General features: G+C 38.8%; 1 protein-coding gene across 10 annotated transcripts in view; it reads left to right on the top strand.

Moving 5' to 3' along the window:
• Positions 1-13,157, top strand: part of ctnnd1 (catenin (cadherin-associated protein), delta 1) — a 31,567-nt gene extending 18,410 nt beyond the window's left edge. For 6 of the 10 annotated variants that reach the window (XM_016666985.1, XM_016667017.1, XM_016666988.1 and 3 more), the window contains 12 exons: positions 2,248-2,365; positions 2,496-2,652; positions 3,552-3,569; positions 3,862-3,927; positions 4,051-4,178; positions 5,172-5,322; positions 5,443-5,638; positions 6,521-6,717; positions 7,299-7,346; positions 8,991-9,073; positions 9,835-9,889; positions 11,211-13,157. In XM_016666985.1, coding sequence (XP_016522471.1) covers positions 2,248-2,365; positions 2,496-2,652; positions 3,552-3,569; positions 3,862-3,927; positions 4,051-4,178; positions 5,172-5,322; positions 5,443-5,638; positions 6,521-6,717; positions 7,299-7,346; positions 8,991-9,073; positions 9,835-9,889; positions 11,211-11,269 — 1,276 coding nt within the window. In that variant the 3' untranslated portion in view covers positions 11,270-13,157. Of the gene's footprint in view, positions 1-2,247; positions 2,366-2,495; positions 2,653-3,551; positions 3,570-3,861; positions 3,928-4,050; positions 4,179-5,171; positions 5,323-5,442; positions 5,639-6,520; positions 6,718-7,298; positions 7,347-8,990; positions 9,074-9,834; positions 9,930-11,210 lie in introns of all 10 variants that reach the window. The other 4 variants (XM_016667003.1, XM_016666993.1, XM_007544464.2 and 1 more) reach the window with 4 other exon arrangements.
• Positions 13,158-14,407: the final 1,250 nt, after the last annotated feature.

The following is a 14,407-nucleotide window of genomic DNA, read 5'->3' as shown; positions in this document are numbered from 1 at the left end:
TTGAACTCTGCTGCTCTTCAAGAAATGTTTTGTCTACATAAACATAGTCTGACTAGAGTAATCATGTAATGAGTAATTTTTCTGCAACGTTTGATCTTACAAGTGTGTATTTATGTCGCTTAGTTTTCAAAAGGTTTTGCCAAACAAATCCAAAAAGTGTGGATCACCCCAAGTCCTACCAATTACTTCCATACATCACCTGATGTTGTTTAATTTTAATCTCCATACTGCTGTTCACAATCTCTAACACCACACGTCGCCCTGAACCCACCGTCTCTACCATAAAACATGGAGAGGGCAGCATCATGCTCTGGGGTTGTTTTTCCCTCAGTATTTTGGTCAATCTTGGAACAAAAAAGTTTGTTAGAGGCTGGAAAAGACTTGAGACTGAGACAGAGGTTCAACGTCCAGCAGGTCAGTCGCCCTGGACTTCCCAGCGACTTCCAGCAAAATGCTGGAAAAACAGCATTTTGTTGCTGTTTTTCCAGCAACAAAATGCACATGTCTCTCCTTCCCCCAATGTTATTTCACCCTTAGTGTTTTAGAGTGAAGCTTTAGACAAGAGAGAGCTACAGTGGAGAGGCTTAAAGTCAAAGTGAACCTGCTTTTAGATTAGACTGGCCCAGTCAAAGTCTAGACCCCAAACTAACTGAGAATCTGTGGCTGAAGCCTGAAAATGTCTTTCCACAGATTCTTTCCATTGATTCCGACTGAACCTGATCGATTTCAAAGAGCAGTGGAGAGTTTTGATATAAACCAGGTTGATATCAACACCTGGTTCTGGAAAGTATGAACAGAAGAGCTGAGCTTAAATGAACTCCACACTTTTAAGATTTGTATAAGTAAAAAAAAAAATAAAAATAAAAAATGAGTGTCCTCGTTATTACACCTCACCATTATGAACTACTTTGAGTTGGTCTGTTACAGACAATCCTTTCAGAGCCCTGCTGCTTGTTAAATTTGGAAGCGGTCTGTCACAATGTTTAAATAAATCAGAGGAACGGGAAGAAAGGAATTTAAGTTGTTACAGGAAATAGCAGGGAGCAGTGGGGCAATGGCCTGTACACTGTAAACAGTATTAGCAGGCCAGTGGGTCTGTTATCAGTGGATTCTCTTCAACAGTTCGGTTAATTAGAGCTGTTCTGCTTAATGGGAGAAGCATGTTAGAAATGTTATCTTGAAGACTTTAAAAGTCTTGGTGGCTGACGATTTGTGCTCGGCATCAAGTAGGATCAACGTCATGTTGAGCTTTGACTGTCTGCCTGAAGCTCCAGGATGAATCGAGTGAATTGGGGATGAAAATGAGACATTAGTAGTTCAACTTGTAGAATCTGGTTTTGCTATAAGATGGATGTGAGAGGTATGGTTTGGATTAGTAGCTGTAAGAATCACTCTCAGGGTTTCTTCCTAGATTCCCACCTTAACTCTGTTTAAAAGGCTTCCAAGATTTCCAAACACCACCTTGCTTCCTGACAGGCTGAAAGCTCAAATAAATACAGATGAACAACTTTGTTTTAATTTATTCAACTTTTTCTGTGGTTTGTGTGAACTTTCACTCTGAATAACAACTTTAGATGAGTGATCTAGTTCTCAGTTTGCAGGTATCCCAGCCCGGCTATTAATTAAAGTTTTAGAACAGGGATGAAAACTGGAGGAAAACGGCTGATGGCAACTGGTTTTTTGCATCTCCAAGTACAATTACCAAAAGTTCTACAAGTTGTTTTAGCTTTTAGTTTCATTCCAAGAAAAGAGTAGTAAAGTTGGAAGATTATCTCCATATTTTCAGAAACCAGCGAGTCTCCAGGTCACATTTATCGCAGCTAATCTAGCCTAGAAACCGTCTGTATTTTCAGACGTTAATAAGGTAAAAGTACTGCGTTTCGACAACAGAATATGGAGCTGCGACTTCAGCGTGTCATCGAACGAGCATTCGCTTTTTGATTCTTAGCTTCTACCTCATGAGCTTCAACCACATTGCACACAGCAGCCCATCTTCCTTCAGTGAAAGTGCTCATGTAACACGCACATATATGCGCATGTAACCGGATCTTGTCAGACTCTTCTTTGTGAAACTGCAGATTTAAAGGGAGTTTCATTCAAACAACTGTGGGGGGAGTGGTTTTCAGACACAGCTGTACTTGTTGTCGATTCATGTTGTGACCAAAACTGACAATTATTTTTTTTTCCTTCTTTACGGCTTTTCATTTCTCAGTTGCCTCATTCTTCCTTTTTTGTGTCTGTTTTTAGGAATGTGAGTTCAGAGAGAATTGAGGCGAGGCGGAAGCTGAGAGAGTGCTCCGGTTTGGTCGATTCCCTCATGTACATCGTTCAGTCCCAGATTAACTGTAAAGAGCTCAACAATAAGGTATGTGCAAGGTTGGCTGGATTTATTCAGAATTCTGCATTTAAAACTAATTGTGTATCCTACAACTTTTTTTTTTTTTTTTTATTTTTTATCTTTTTACACCTGCGCCTTGTTCTCTGTGTCTACACAGTTGACTGAGAACTGTGTTTGTCTGCTGAGGAACTTGTCGTATCATGTGCACAAAGAAATACCGAACTTTGAGGCCTACGACGAGAGCAAACTAGACAACTCGAGCCCCGCCCCCTCAAGCCAGAGGGCTGGCTGCTTCAGCTCCCGCAAGGGCAAAGGTCGGTGTCACAGAGCGACATGAAGTCATGTGTTGTGTGTCCGTGTGTGTGTGTGTGTGCGCTCATTCAGTTTCTGGGGCATTTAGGGTGACATCACTGACTACACATTTTAAGTCAACTGATACCAACACACACACGCCTCAACAAACAAAACTACTCGATGTTTGAGGAATGCCAACAATCTCTTCTCATCGTCTGTGGTCGCTGCTGGTTTTTCATTGAGAGCATCGATTTGTTTCAGCTGCAGCTTTTTTTTTTTTTTTGCTGGAACTTAAGCTGACACTTTATCGTATCTGTTATTCATGTTAACAGAGTTCATTCAGAAATAGTGAGTTTTTTAATTAGTTATTTTTCACTTGTTTACTTTTTGATCATTAACAATAAATCATCCTAAATTTCTCTTTATATATGACAGTAAAAGTTATTTTACTGCTGATAGAAACTTTACATTTCATGATCATCTAACGGCACAAACTGCAGAAACAAACTGCGTTTTCCACATGTCTTGTTTCCACTGAGGAGTTGGTCAAAGGGTCGGGCTGATGTCGGTTTGCTTTCTCTGAACTAGTTGATGTTTGTTTTTTCTTTTACTAAGCTAAATCTGTTGGCAATAAATTCTTAATCTGTTTTTGTTAACATTTATTTTACCAGATGAGATGATTGAGAGCAAATTCTCATTTTCAACCACAACCTGTTCAGAAAACATTAATTCTTGAATACATACAAGGCGCATGTCACCTGTGCTGGTAGTCAGGATGTGAGCACATGTTATTTGGGTGGCGGAGTAATGGCTGCTTTCCCTTTTAACGCTTTCTCTCCTTCATTTTTTTCTGCCATTCTTTTCTTCCTTATCTTTTTCTCCTCTCCGTTCCTCTTTTCCCCGTCTGGGTCGGCTACAGATGAGTGGTTTTCCAAAGGTAAGCTTTCTTTACCTCTGTGTAACGACACTCGGCTTCCGCTGCGTGATCTTGTCTGATCAAGTCTGGGTTGTTGAAACTAACAAGCACGCCTGCTCTTCGTTGTGGTTGTCCTGCACCGTAACCCTCAGTCAAGAACTTGCATCTTAGTTTGACTTTTCCTTTTGGCTAGTGTGTTTGCAGACGCCAAAACTAGTTGAAATGCAACAGCAGTAGAAATTGCACTAGAGGTAGCACACACTTGTTTCTGTTCATTTCTTGAAATGTAATGTCGAGGGTCTGCTGCTTCTAGGAAGGAAAGATGAGGAGGCACCTCACGAGAGGATAAGTATCCCACCGAGGGCCACGCCTGCTAAAGGTAAGCGAAGACCTGGGAGATGATGTTTGACTGCATCACATAAATCTACTCTACATTTTTCTCTGCTCACCTCCTGTTACATGCTTCCTCCCTCCTTCCTGTGTAAATCCGTCCATCCTGCAGGCTATGAGCTGCTGTTCCAGCCAGAGGTGGTCCGCATCTACACATCGCTGCTGAAGGAGAGCAGCAACCCCATTGTGCTGGAAGCCTCAGCTGGAGCCATTCAGAACCTCTGTGCTGGAAAATGGACTGTAAGAGCCACCTTAAGTCATCATCCTGCTCTGTTTCACCAGTGGGGCTGCAAAAGCTTCTGCATTTCTCTCTTTGTTTCCCACCATCACAGTCTTCCCACCTCTCCTCCTGAGCGTTCAGGTGTTGATCAGTGAAGATGCTTTTGAACCAACTGACTCAGAACGTTTTGTCCTTGAAATGTAATTACCTGTAACAGTTTGTGTTACCCTTGTTATCAGCGGCAGTGTAACAATGAATCATCCCCACAAGTTGTTTGTATTTTGCTTCCAAGCGGCTAGATGTTCCCGTCGTTTTGATCACTACTTTAAGGCGTTGAAGTTGTCTCTTTTTTTAATTTTTTTTTTAGTTGTTTTTCACTCGTTTTTAGTTGGGTACTTGACCTGTTTCACAGGAATGTATTTTGTTTGATAAGCCTTTTAAATCTGACTCTTGAATCAATCAGGTATTAAAGGCTCCAGAATTTAAATTTATTTATTTGCTGCCCAAAAACTCTAAAAGTCTAAATTTATTTTGTTGAATCAGATGTAGATACTTTTGTTTTTGATCTTCAGGTGTGCACTTCACTAATTTTATCCAAGCAATGCTCTGCAAAATTAGCAACTACGTATAGGAAATATGTGAAGGAGAAATTTAAGAAAGCTGCAGAACAAGTGACAAGAAAATCTAATTAAGAGTTTAGAGAAAGAAAAATTATACCGACAATGTTTTTCTGTGACAACTGTGTTTTTGTGTGTGATTGTCTGCAAATGCAATGTGGTTTAAAACAACTTTCTGTGGATTTAGTTGTGCCAGTAAACAAAAGTTGCTTCTCCTTCTAATTGGAAATGTTTCTTTTTTTTTTTTTGGACCAAACCGCAGTGTTTTGCTTGTCAGCATCATTACTAAAACACTTTGGCTGCTGATGCTTATTTCATATATTTGTAATTTGTAAGTTTTCAGATTAGGCACGACTTGTAGTTTACTGAAAATCCTCTGTGCTCCCGTCTGTTTAGCATGGACGGTACATCCGTGCGTTGATGCGTGAAGAGAAAAGCTTGGTCGTGGTGAGCGAGCTGCTGGATAACTCCAATGACAGAGTCGTCCGCGCCATGTCCGGAGCGATCCGTAACCTGGCTATAGATCCGCAAAACAGGAAACTGCTCGGTGAGACATCAAAAACCATTTCCAACCAAACAGACTCTGGGTTTCTAGGGACAGATTGGATCGGTGCTGGTGTTTGTGTTGGGGAGTGTTTAACTTTTGTTCACCTGTGTCTGTTGGCAGCTAAATACGCGATACCCTACCTGGTGGCAGACTTGCCTGGTGGTGGGCAGAATCAACCAGTGAAAGCGCTGAAAGAAGAGACGGTGGTGTCCATACTGAGCACGCTCCATGAGGTGCTGGGAACCGACGTGGAGGCTGCAAAAACCTTGAGGGCCTCGCAAGGAATTGAGAGACTGGTGCTCACCAACAAGGACAAGTAATGGCGGAGTCAGAAGTGTATTGATTGTTTAATCAGGGTGGGAGCGCATTAAAAAGTCCTTAAAAAGTCTTAAATTTATTTTGGAAAAAGAGTTGGCCTTAGATATGTTATCACAGGTCTTAAGTTTTGTTGTGGCAGGACTATTTAATCTCAGATATTTTATTTAGTTTCATTTTTTTATCACAGGACTTTACTGTTACTCAAAACTTGAGTACTGAGTTTTGAGTTGTTCTGCACACATCTCAAAACTGAGTTGCATGCAGACATCTTCGATTGCTGCTACCGGGAATTAGCTGCTAATATACCCTGCAACAGTAAAGCAGGTTAGCGCAGTTATGTCCAACATGGGTAAATGCACATTTTATTTTAGCCATTGGTTAACTTCCATCGCCAACCCATGCAATTTATTTATTTGTGATTCTTCTTTTGTACATTTGTCGTAATTCAATGTCTTAAATTCCAGTTCGTAACCTTAAAAAGGTCTCAAGTCTTGAAGCAGCTGTGGTTCTGTGGGTAGAGTAGTCGTCTTGTGGCTCGAAGGTTGTAGGTTTGATTTCAGCTCCTTCCTGTCGCATGTCAATGTGAAGACATTTAAACGATGTGTGTATCGGTGTATTACTGTGTGTGCAAATGGGTGAATGTGACTCTAGCGTAAAGTGCTTAGAATGGTCAAAATGATTGGAAAAACACTATTTAAGTTAATTCCATTTACCATTTAAGTCTTAAGTTTGAGTTGGTGAATCCTGCAGAAAGCCTGGTTTAGTACAGATCAGGTTTTATTGCCCTTTTGAAGTTGTTTGCTTGTTTTTTTTTCTCTTTTTATAACATCCAGCATTTATTTATTTTTTCCCCCCCCCGTCTTTGAACTTTGGGGAACAGTAACCGCTCAGACCGGGAGGTGCGTGGAGCCGGGCTGGTGCTGCAGAGCGTGTGGGCCCACAAAGAGCTCCGTCGGACTCTGGAGAAGGACGGCTGGAGAAAGACCGACTTTATGGTCAACTTAAATCCCCCCAAACCCGACGACAACAGGCTCAATGGAAGACATGACGACAGCACTTTGCCTCTCATTGACAAAGGTTGGGAAGATGTCGAGCTTTCCTTCACGGTTTCACTATATGTACACATTAAAAACACAAACACCCCACACACCGGCTTATTGCTTTTGCAGCTGCCTGCGTTTCCATTTATACTTCTAAGGATTCGACTAACATGATTTATTTTTCACGTTTTTTGGTTTTAAATTAAGTGTTGAAGTTTTTGTATTAAAAAAAAAAAAAAAAAAGCTACTTCATGGCTTTGAAGACGTTTGTTGGTCTTGTAAGCCAAAGAATCCAAGAAGTTCAGAAGCTTCGGAAACCTTGTAGCCTTGAGGCTTGAAGAGAATCTGAACTTACCCTGTTCAAGTTTACAAAGCAGCGTCTGGAAACGTACCGAAGACGACCTCCATTGTCTGCAAACTATATTAACGCAGTCAATTTTGAATGCCAGTTTATTAATGAAATATTATGCATGCTGTTACCGCTCATAAATAAATCAAGTAACGGGCTGTTTCTCTGTGACTGTAAGCCTTAGGTTGACCTTAGTAGCTGTTTTTTTTTAACCTGACATTTAGAAAATAAAGCTTTTCACTCCGTTTTAATGTTTTGCTTTCATGCAGGTGGGAAAAGAGACGAAGAAATGATTCCGTTGAATGAGTTTGGACCAGGCAAGTGCAGAAACCATTACATACATCTACAGTGTAGAAGAGACATTATAGTTATGGAACATGGCGGAAACCCATGAATGAGGAAATGCTTTCATATAGATAATCAGTGAACGTGTGAGAAGACGGTGAATAAAAGTTGAATGATTAGAATTTATCTTGGAACAGCTGCACTTCTACTAAGTTATACTCATCAGATATATTTTGCAAGTATAATTTGTGACGCCTGTTACTTGATTACATTCCTGAGCAGAGTGGTGTTTTTTTTTTTTTTTTTTTTTTTTTTTTTTTTTTTAACATTATTTCTATTCAAAATATTTTTAGTCTTTGCCACTCATTTAAAACCCAAACACAATGGCTATTCTGAAATAGACTTTTTATTGAGCCAAGCTTCAGGAAATGTTGTTCAAATGGAGCTGTAAAAAAATCTAAAGATGTGCTCAGTTGAGGCAGGAAACGACCCAAAACTGGCAAAGATGGCGTTCTACTTTAGTGCAAGGTTTGAAATTGACAGAAAGGCTAAAATATTAAACACCCATCCTACTGCACTGTTTGTTTCTACTGTAAGGACAATGTTTTTTTTTTTTTTGTCTTGTGGCTTATGCAGAAAATCTATTTCTTTACAATAATACAAAGTATCTTACTTGCTGAAGACGGCAATCAGAGTGAGCTCATGGTATCTGAAAAAAAAACCCTCTGAGATATAACAAGTTCTGGGGGGATGTTTTAGCAGCTATTGTACTCAAGATTATAGACGGCAACACAAATATTTAGTTGAGATGGCAAATTAAGTAGCTCATTTAAAGGCAATGAGATCTTGAAAACCTGGCTTGTTTCTTTTTCTATTTATTGTAGTTGATTTTGTTATTATGTATTTAGTTTTGAATGGTCCCTGCTCTAAATGTCCTCTAGTTTGACTCTCCAGGGAGAATTTCTTCCTGGTTTTCTAAACAGATTTCACTCTTATTGCATGAAAGACACACTTTACTCATTACTACTCAGTAGAAAAAAGAAGGTTTTCGTTGCACTAATACAAAGATCCTGCAAACTGATTTTATGTAGATTGAAGTTGGTCATATTCATTTAAAACCTTATATTTACATGCACTGTATTTACAAAAAACCCCATTAAATTAACCTACTCTGTTCCTGTTTTTGGTCAGTGAGAATTCCCAAAATTATTTTTATTTCTTAAATGTCAGAATAAAAAGAGTTTAGATCAAGATTTCTTTACTCCAATAGTTTGAATAAACACAAACCTGACCCCGTTACACCGGTTCTGTCAGGAAAAATGGGCCAAAATTCCAGCAGACTGTTGCGTAATCCATGTGTCGGGATAAAGAAAAAAACACCTCAGTCGTTACGCAGTTCAAAAGGGTTTCTAACAAATACTGAGGAAACGTGTGTAAATCTCTGAATTTGAAAAGTTTTTTTTTAATCTAAAGTATAATGGTTAGTAGTCCTAACTGAATGAAAACGGTACAAGTAAATTTTTTAATTGGTACAGAACAAATGCGTAGCTATTTTCAGCTGCACAGCTTTGCTCCTCCTGGGCTTCATGTCCACAGAAAACAGGACGATTTTACTGGCTTGTATCACTGATGTCTGTGTGCCACAGGATCTTAAAGACGTCTGCTTCCCCCCACAGACGCCTACTCCACACTGGACCAGAGAGGCAGAAAGAACACGCTGGATAAAACACTCGACGCTGCTGACCAAGACTCAGTACAGGTAGACGCTGATCCCATGGGAACCCGCTTCCACAACGTCGCATGACTGCACCCTCGGTTAAAGCAGTAGCTCCCTTTATCACTGAAAAAAAACAAAACAAAACCTCTGGAAAACACTTCCAACACCTTCTTTCCTAACCCCGGTTCTTAAGAAACGAACTTTCATCTGGATTTTATCTGTAAATTGTTGGGGTTTAGGACTGTTGGTCAATAAAAGCCCAGTCACGGCGCTTCTTCGGCTGCTTCAGCACCTCTGTGAAATATTTCCACTTAACGTTGTATCTGTTCAGGCAGAGTTCTCATAAAGCTGGGAAAATACATGCCATTGCTTTTCTCGTTTAAAAGGTTGGAAATTCATGGATGTGACTAGGTCATGCGCAACACACACACACACTCACACACTGAATGCGAGCTCCGGGAATGTTGTTGTGTGAACGTTCTCACACCCACAGACGGCATGTTGTGGCACGTCCTATCAGAGCAAAGCGCTCGATCTCTATCTTGAACGTTATCTCCCACTTGTCTCCCTGAAACATGAACTAACATCGCACTAACATTTTTACTCTTTTTTTTTTTTTTTATCTCACCCTTTGTTTCCCTTTAACTACATCCTCTGAACTTTTTGTGTCCACTCACACTGAACTCGTTTTTTTTTCCTCTGTTCACCGTTCTCTTTGTGTCGTACCACCTCTGGGCTTCTCTTCCTGTCTTTTCATAATCTATCACACTCTCTATCTCTTTATATTTTGTCTCTTCTCTCAGGGAGGGATGTATGGGGAGAGGCAGGCTTCCTTGCCTCTGTTGGATTCTTACGATGGTTAGGCTACATCCACTGTCACACTGCATGTCAGCGCATGGTATGTGTCCCACCAGCTTCCCTGCTCAACTCACCGCATGGCCTAATATTGTAGGAGTGTGTAAAAGTACCTTGCAGAAATATTTATACCCCTAGATATTGATGTTTTGTTATGTTACAGTCAGAAACTTCTATGTGTTTCACTGGGATTTTGATCTGATAGATCAACACGTGGTAGTTCAGAGGAAAATGAATTAAATTCAGAATAGATGGGGGGGAAAAAAAGACATGATGCAATTACAGATCAACAGTGGAGGTAAGACAATCTACCTGGCGAGGTCTGGAAAAACTTGGAAATTAATTTTAGCTTTTGCCAAATCTGGAAAAGTTTTACTACTTTTATCAGGAATTGAGATTTATTCAATTGATTAATTATTCTTTTTTATAATTATTTTACTGCTGGTTTATGAAGCAGATTTAGTTTAGATCTGAACTTATTATATGTTTAAACTGATGAAAGTTTCTCCTGTGATTAAAAAAATATGTAGTAGCTCATTAGCAACTATTTAATCTGAAAAACTCAATCGGGGGGGAATAAGAAAGCCTTGGAATATTTTGAAGGGAAATTAATGAACAAAACCTTCTAAAAAGTAATAAAAATGTTGCCACCATGAAGCAGTGGGGTGATTATTTTTGTGCAGGGTTAAGAAAGCTTCTAGAAGTAGTGTGCGACTGGGCTTTATTTAGGGGTTGTAGAGTAAAAAGGTTGCTAAATGCAACCTTTTTGCATTTAGCAAAAAGGTTGCTAAATGCAACCTTTTTGTATTGAAAAATACATTTTTCAATGTATTTTTCAATACATTGAAAAATACACTTTTTCAATGTATTATTAGTGATAAAACAGCTGAGAAACATGTGTCCCTTTCTTTTTTTTTTCCACTTTAGAATTGATGTATTAATTTGTGTTGCCTGCTGCATAAAATCTTAAACACCGTGAGGTTTGTGGCTGTAACGTAAAATATTCCAGGACTTTTGCAAGGCACTGCAAAAGCATCCTCTGTTTTCATTGAGCTCTCATTGTACTGTATTTAAATCGTTGTTTTGCCCCCTCTGCTGGTGGAAACTGTTATTTTTCTAATCTTGATGTTTTGCTTTTTCTTTTTTTGTTCCTCCTCACACAGTTTTTGTCTTAAGATGTGATGACATTGCTTCCCACAGCTACTTCTCGTGAATCTTGTATTATTTTTTTTTCTGAGTTTGAATTTGAAGCATGAGCACCTCTGATCACTCGCTTCTTCACACAGTCAGCTCCCAACACGCTGATTTTCTGTTGTTTTTTCAGAAGAACTGATTGTGTGCATCGCAAGACGACAGCCTCCTCCAACTTACTGCCCCTGCTGAACTGACAACGGGGGCGACCACTACACTACCGCCAGGATTTAACTCCAACATGTACACTCACTCCTTTCTGTCGCAGCTTCTCTTCTCCTTCTCCTCCTCCTTCTACTTCTTCTTCTACTCTCTCTGTTACATTCCTGTATATCAGCGGACGAATGAATGAAACTACAGGAAGTGATGTGGATCTAAAGCGCTGCCTGTGGACAACGGATCATGACTTTATAACCACTCTGTGCTCTGTGACTCAATAACCACTAAGTTTGAGTTTGTGGCTTATGATTCTTACGTCTCCACGAAACAGCACTACAGTACATCTCTACCAGGAAGACACTAAAAGGCCTGATTTGACACTTTTTAATGGAAATGATCAGACTGGAACACTTTGTGGGGAAGTTTTACATTCATGACACTATTTTGACGAAATCAAGGGAATGTGTTTTTTTTTTTTTTTTTCCTGATTTTTTGCCAGCTAAACGCTACAAAATTATCTGAGAATAATTGTTTCTGTCTTATTAGATCTGTTTAAAGCTTCGGCCTCTTGTTGCTGTAGTGGTTGATCCTCTACTTGCTTTTGCTCTGAACTGCTACTCGTACTCATGCGCCGTACCTGTGCCAAAATGTTGAGGCCGAGTTCAAAATCTTTTTTTTTTTTTTTTTTTCAGTAGCTGCACTGACAAATGTCTTTTGCTTCATTTGATGTGCCGCCTGTGTTTCAAAGCTTGCATCGCTGATCTCTTTGGGGGCCTCTGACTTTGGTGAATATCCATAAATATAAATCAGTGCAAGTGTCTGTAATACATATGTGTCGGTACAGAGGAATAAATGAGAATATTTTTCCTCTGGCTTGTTGGAACAGACAGAAGAGTCTGTATTTAAAAGTGATCCTTCTTTCAAATAGTTTAATGATCCTGGAAACTCTTGTGAGACGCCGAAGTATCCATCAAACTGGATCTGCCGGTCTTTAAACCTTATGAATGTGCAAGGAAGCTGAACTGGAGTGCCTCACATATTGGATGTATCCAACATAGCCTGAAAAGACAAACGTTTTCCACTTTCTCCTATCGCTGCAGTTTATATGTTGGGAATACAGCGTTTTTTTTTGTTTTTTTTTAAGCCTGTTCTGGAAGAATAAGTGAACTTAATGCTTAAAATCTCCTCTTTGTATAGCATAAAATTCTCTGATTTCTGTTTAATTTACTGCTTCAGAACACTATTTGGAAGGGGAATCCGTGTTGAGTTTTAGCCCACATCTGTTGGTGCCGAGTGAGATGTAGATACTGTCTGGATTGTTAAAAGAAGCACTATAGGGGGGAAAATGTATTTGGGTTGTTTTGTTTAGTTTTTTTATTTTGTTTTGTATTTTTTTACTTTTCCATTCCAGGTGAAAAATGATTCTTTTTTTTTTCTTTTTTTTTTTCCTAAGCAGACAACTTGCCTTCGACCATAAACTTAGTAAAGTTGGAAAACAGCAAAGGATAATGTCAGAAAATTTGTAAGGAGGCATAGAACACAATTTGCTACTAGTTAAAATGGTGAAAAGAATAAAAGCACATCTAAACTATATCTATTCAAGAGAATATTTGTTAATTTTAATGGTTTTATGTATTTTTCTTTTTATATTGATTTGGGAGTTAATTGTTTCGGGTGTGCTGGGTGAATGCAAATGCAATCAGTTTTTATGTTTTTGATTTAAACAGAACCTCAGTTTACGTCTTAATTCAATGCAAACCGACATAGCTGGATTAAAGCAAACTTCCTACGCAGAACATTCTGATTGTGGATTACACCTTAATCTCTTTGCCTTGGCTCTTAAAAGTTGCACATTCTCATTTATGATTGAATTATGTAACTAGCAATAATGTTTTTAATAAAAAAGAAAGCTAGATTTCTGTCTTGTCTATCGTTGTGATTTTGTTTTTTTTGTAGCGAAACGGGGATAATGTGTCAGTATAGGAAATCAAATGTCTTTTTTGTGTGGATAAATTAACCAGAGATGTGTTGTACAACATAAATCCGATGAGGGAGAATCACATACTGGTGGATTACTGTTCACTCATTATTTGTGACCCACCACGACAAGGTGGGCTTTTTTTAAATTATTTTTTATTAAGTATTTAAACTGAGCTGCTAGCAGAGGCATAATCGGTACATCCTGTTTAGAAGTAGTCGAGGTGATCGTTGTGGTTCTGGTATGGTAGAAAAAAAACAACAAAAAACTCTTCAAATAATGAATAAAACCAGAATAATGATCAATTCCAGTTTGCTGATCAATCTGCACAAGGTTGTTCTTCCACTTAAGAACATCCCTGTAACTCACAACTTCTAAACATGATCACTTTCTTACCAGAGCTTGTTTAAAATATATTAAGTTATTAAATTGTGACAGAGTAATTTCCTCAATTTTCACATTTTGGGTCGGTTACTCGTCTACCGAGGTCTTCAAAAATTTTCAAAAGTGCTGAAGGTGTAACCCCTACTGTCTTTGTTACTGGGTTTACAGAACCCACGCCAGCGTCGTAGCAATGTTTTGACACTGGTGAGTGTAGATGTAAATAAAAATTGTTTTAATAACTCACTTAAATAAAATAAAGCTAGAACCAAAGTGCAAGTTTAAATTTAAGTGGGGATGGAGTTTAAAATCAACAGCCACAAACCTAAATTTTCACCAGCAGCTCTTTTTTGCTAATCTACTCCCTTCTGCAGCACACATCAATGTCTCTTAGAAACATTTGAGTTTTTTCATGGTTACTACTTTCTGTTCAGCTTTATGTCACAGATCAGAGTACTGTAATTTCTTTAAAATTTATTTTAATTAGCAGTTCTTCAAGTTTTATAAAATTTTCCTGTGGACTCTGGTTGCTTTTTTTAAAAAACAAAACAAAAAACTCTTGGTCAGTAGAGTGCCTGCCTATTGTCAGAGGAATGAGTTTGGTTCCTCATTGAGGCACACAAAGTTCTGTAAACTGAAAATATGTATCGGTCATAATTAAAAATGTGATGCGAGGAAAACGTGATTCTTGAACTATTTCTGAACATTACAGTGACTATTGATTATATCCTGACTCTCTTTCTGTCAAGGTGCCTACCAGTCTTTAACTTGAGCATCTCAGTCAATTAAAGTAAGAGGGTGGGAATTGGTAG

Source organism: Poecilia formosa, unplaced genomic scaffold (genome assembly GCF_000485575.1).
Source record: "Poecilia formosa unplaced genomic scaffold, Poecilia_formosa-5.1.2 Scaffold11, whole genome shotgun sequence".
Lineage (NCBI taxonomy): Eukaryota > Metazoa > Chordata > Actinopteri > Cyprinodontiformes > Poeciliidae > Poecilia > Poecilia formosa.
This window is presented reverse-complemented; position numbering and strand designations above follow the sequence as displayed.